The sequence below is a fragment of the Papio anubis genome, chromosome 5 (genome assembly GCF_008728515.1).
Source record: "Papio anubis isolate 15944 chromosome 5, Panubis1.0, whole genome shotgun sequence".
Taxonomy (NCBI): Eukaryota; Metazoa; Chordata; class Mammalia; order Primates; family Cercopithecidae; genus Papio; species Papio anubis.
In genome coordinates, this window is record NC_044980.1 from 110600758 (window position 1) to 110605217 (window position 4460).

A 4460-nucleotide genomic window follows, 5' to 3' on the forward strand; every position below is an offset into this window, starting at 1 on the left:
ATTTTTGTGTTATTCCAGTGACCTAATGCCACAGTAGAGCATTTGGGAAACTGACATCTACTCCTTTTTCTTTTTTTCTGTAGTTTTGATAGTAGAATCAAGGTGTTTGCCAACGGGACCCTGGTGGTAAAATCAGTGACGGACAAAGACGCTGGAGATTACCTGTGCGTAGCTCGAAATAAGGTTGGTGACGACTACGTGGTGCTCAAGGTGAATGTGGTGATGAAACCGGCCAAGATTGAGCACAAGGAGGAGAACGACCACAAAGTCTTCTATGGGGGTGACCTGAAAGTGGACTGTGTGGCCACCGGGCTTCCCAATCCTGAGATCTCCTGGAGCCTCCCGGATGGGAGTCTGGTGAACTCCTTCATGCAGTCAGATGACAGCGGTGGACGCACCAAGCGCTATGTCGTCTTCAACAATGGGACGCTCTACTTTAATGAAGTGGGGATGAGGGAGGAAGGAGACTACACCTGCTTTGCCGAAAATCAGGTCGGGAAGGACGAGATGAGAGTCAGAGTCAAGGTGGTGACAGCGCCTGCCACCATCCGGAACAAGACTTGCTCGGCGGTTCAGGTGCCCTATGGAGATGTGGCCACTGTAGCCTGTGAGGCCAAAGGAGAACCCATGCCCAAGGTGACTTGGTTGTCCCCAACCAACCGGGTGATCCCCACCGCCTCTGAGAAGTATCAGATATACCAAGATGGCACTCTCCTTATTCAGAAAGCCCAGCGCTCTGACAGTGGCAACTACACCTGCCTGGTCAGGAACAGCGCCGGAGAGGATAGGAAGACGGTGTGGATTCACGTCAATGTCCAGCCACCCAAAATCAACGGTAGCCCCAACCCCATCACCACTGTGCGGGAGATAGCAGCCGGGGGCAGTCGGAAACTGATTGACTGCAGAGCTGAAGGCATCCCCACCCCGAGGGTGTTATGGGCTTTTCCCGAGGGTGTGGTTCTGCCAGCTCCATACTATGGAAATCGGGTCACTGTCCATGGCAACGGTTCCCTAGACATCAGGAGTCTGAGGAAGAGCGACTCCGTTCAGCTAGTATGCATGGCGCGCAACGAGGGAGGGGAGGCCAGGTTGATCGTGCAGCTCACTGTCCTGGAGCCCATGGAGAAACCCATCTTCCACGACCCGATCAGCGAGAAGATCACGGCCATGGCGGGCCACACCATCAGCCTCAACTGCTCTGCCGCGGGGAGCCCGACACCCAGCCTGGTGTGGGTCCTTCCCAATGGCACCGATCTGCAGAGCGGACAGCAGCTGCAGCGCTTCTACCACAAGGCTGACGGCATGCTCCACATCAGCGGTCTCTCCTCGGTGGATGCCGGGGCCTACCGCTGCGTGGCCCGCAACGCCGCTGGCCACACGGAGAGGCTGGTCTCCCTGAAGGTGGGGCTGAAACCAGAAGCAAACAAGCAGTATCATAACCTGGTCAGCATCATCAACGGTGAGACCCTGAAGCTCCCCTGCACCCCTCCCGGGGCTGGGCAGGGACATTTCTCCTGGACGCTCCCCAACGGCATGCGTCTGGAGGGCCCCCAAGCCCTGGGACGCATTTCCCTTCTGGACAATGGCACCCTCGCGGTTCGTGAGGCCTCGGTGTTTGACAGGGGTACCTATGTATGCAGGATGGAGACGGAGTACGGCCCTTCGGTCACCAGCATCCCCGTGATTGTGATCGCCTATCCTCCCCGGATCACCAGCGAGCCCACCCCCGTCATCTACACCCGGCCCGGGAACACCGTGAAGCTGAACTGCATGGCTATGGGGATTCCCAAAGCTGACATCACGTGGGAGCTGCCGGATAAGTCGCATCTGAAGGCAGGGGTTCAGGCTCGTCTGTATGGAAACAGATTTCTTCACCCGCAGGGATCACTGACCATCCAGCATGCCACACAGAGAGACGCCGGCTTCTACAAGTGCATGGCAAAAAACATTCTCGGCAGTGACTCGAAAACAACTTACATCCATGTCTTCTGAAATGTGGATTCCAGAAAGATTGCTTAGGAACTGACAACAAAGCGCGGTTTGTACGGGAAGTCAGGCTGGGGAATCGGAGCTCTTAAATAATGTGTCAGGGTGCATGGTGGCCCCCTGTGGGTTTCAAGTTGAGGTTGAACTTGATCTACGATTGTTGGGAAAAGGAAGCAATACAGACACCAGAAGCAGGGCTCAGCCTCGCTGGGAACTTTCTTTTGTGTTTACATCATTCCAGAGGCTTCATTCGCGGTATCTGTGCTCTGACTGCAATTTTTCTTTTTTTTGCAAATGCCACTCAACTGCCTTCATAAGCGTCCATAGGCTATCTGCAGAACATTCACCAAAAATAAACCATAGACACGAACAATCCCCCACTACCCCATTAAAGACGCATCACCTAGTTAACCTGCTGCAGTTTTTACAAGATAGACTTTGTTCCAGATTGACAAGTCATCTTTCAGCTATTTCCTCTGTCACTTCAAAACTCCAGCTTGCCCAATAAGGATTTAGAACCAGAGTGATTGATATATATATATATTTTTAATTCAGAGTTACATACATACAGCTACCATTTTATATGAAAAAATCCATTTCTTCCTGGAACTCACCTTTTATATAATGTTTTATATATATAATGTATATATATATTTTTCCCCTTCAAATCAGATGAGACTAGGAGAAATACCTGGTGTCTCATTAATAAATTACTGGTCTTTAAAAGACTTGTACACATTACAGCAGACACAGAAATATAATTTTAAAAAATTCCTCTCCAATCTCCTTCAAATTCAGTAACCATTATTACATTACCTTCTCCAGGAACCTTGCAGTGGGGAAGGCTGTGATATTAGACTTCCTTGTATTTAAAGTTTTTGTTGAAAGCTATGCTCAGGAGAGGTGAGAGGAAAAGAAGGAGAAAACTATACCATAACTTTACAGAATTGAATCCAGAGTCTTCCCTGAAAAGCCCAGAAACTTTTCTAAAGTATCTGAGCTGTCCATCTGGTCTAAGATGGCTGCTTCTTCCCCAGCCATGAGTCAGTCTGTGCTCATGAATAATACAAGACCTGTTATTTCTATGACTACTTCATTGTAATTTTAGGGTCAATATACTGCACACTTGATAATAAAATAATATGCTCCCAAAACCAGGCAGTGATGACAATGCTATTTTCAAGGACAAAAGAGGGTCACATGAATTTGGGTTTCCATCAGAGCGGTTGAAAAAATCACTTTCATTCACCTTTTTTCAATGATTACCTTCTCTACACCTTTTTAACAGGCAAAGAAACTGAGTCAAAGGCAATGCTTCTGATGACAGATTTGGCAGGCAGGAAGGCAGAGTTTGAGTGTCACTTGCATGTAGTGACAATTTCAGTATGCAGCAAGACATTGTGGGGACTGAGAAGCAGTGCTCTAGGAAATCCTTCAGGATTTTTCTTTTTTAATTTTTTGTCAAAGAGATATCTGGAAATACATGTACTGTGTTCCACAAATATGCAAAACTATCCTTTTGCTTCCCCTGAGGGAAAGGAAAAAGGCAAGCAAGATAAATATTTGGGAAAAAAATTACTGTCAGAATTTTAAGAAATGCAGTGTTAAAGAACCAATTGTTAAAGAATATTGGTCATGGAAACTAAAGACTGCTGTTGTTGTGTTTTTTTTTTAAACTCTGTGGGAGGCATAGAACCTGTCTCTCTTTCATGAATCCACTTATTTTCTTAAATATATCTGCACAGCCCTTACTGTGTGCTGGATATCAACAGAGGCCTGAGGAAGCAGAGAGGTGGAGGAGGAGGTGGTGCTTGGAGTATTTATTCTCAATAGACAGGTGCTGCAGATAGTGCAGGGTCTCTCAAAATGCACATGAATGGCATTTGGGGATGGATGATTCTCTGGGCTGGGGTGTCCTGTGTAGAGTGTTGAGCAGCATCCCTGGGCTCTACCTGCCATATGCTAGCCAGTACCCTCCAACCCCCCAAAAATTGTGATAACCAAAAATGTCTCTGGACATTACCAAATGGCCCTTTAGTGGGGGCAAACTTGCTCCTGAGAGCCACTGACATAGAGGACAGATTAGATTGGTAAATAGATAACTGATAAACGATTGATATAGATAGATAACAGATAGATGGTAGATAGGTGATAAATGACCGATAGGTATAAAGAGATAGAGGATAGGTTGATAATAGATATAGATAGAAGACAGATAAATAATGATTGATACAGACACATAGATGATTGATAGATATAAATAGACAATAGATACAGACAGAAGTAAAATAGGTAGATAGATAATAGATGATTTGATGGAGGATAGATAGATAAATGATGGATGGTTGGGATAAATGATGGATAGTTGGATGGATGGTAGATACACACATAAATAAATAATGGATGGTTGGGTGGATGATAGGTATATAGATAAATAGATGATGGATGTTTGGATGAATTATAGATGATAGATA

At 46.5% G+C, this 4460-nt stretch overlaps 1 protein-coding gene across 1 annotated transcript; it reads left to right on the forward strand.

The window, feature by feature from the left end:
* Positions 1-54: 54 nt before the first annotated feature.
* Positions 55-2638, forward strand: LOC116274947 (matrix-remodeling-associated protein 5-like). Its single transcript, XM_031666418.1, has one exon. It carries the CDS (start codon positions 223-225, stop codon positions 1990-1992), a length of 1770 nt encoding a protein of 589 aa, XP_031522278.1. The 5' UTR covers positions 55-222; the 3' UTR covers positions 1993-2638.
* Positions 2639-4460: the final 1822 nt, after the last annotated feature.

What these genes read in the sequence shown, in the direction of transcription:
- LOC116274947 (XM_031666418.1), top strand. Translation starts at nt 223, where the DNA reads ATGAAACCGGCCAAGATTGAGCACAAGGAGGAGAACGACCACAAAGTC.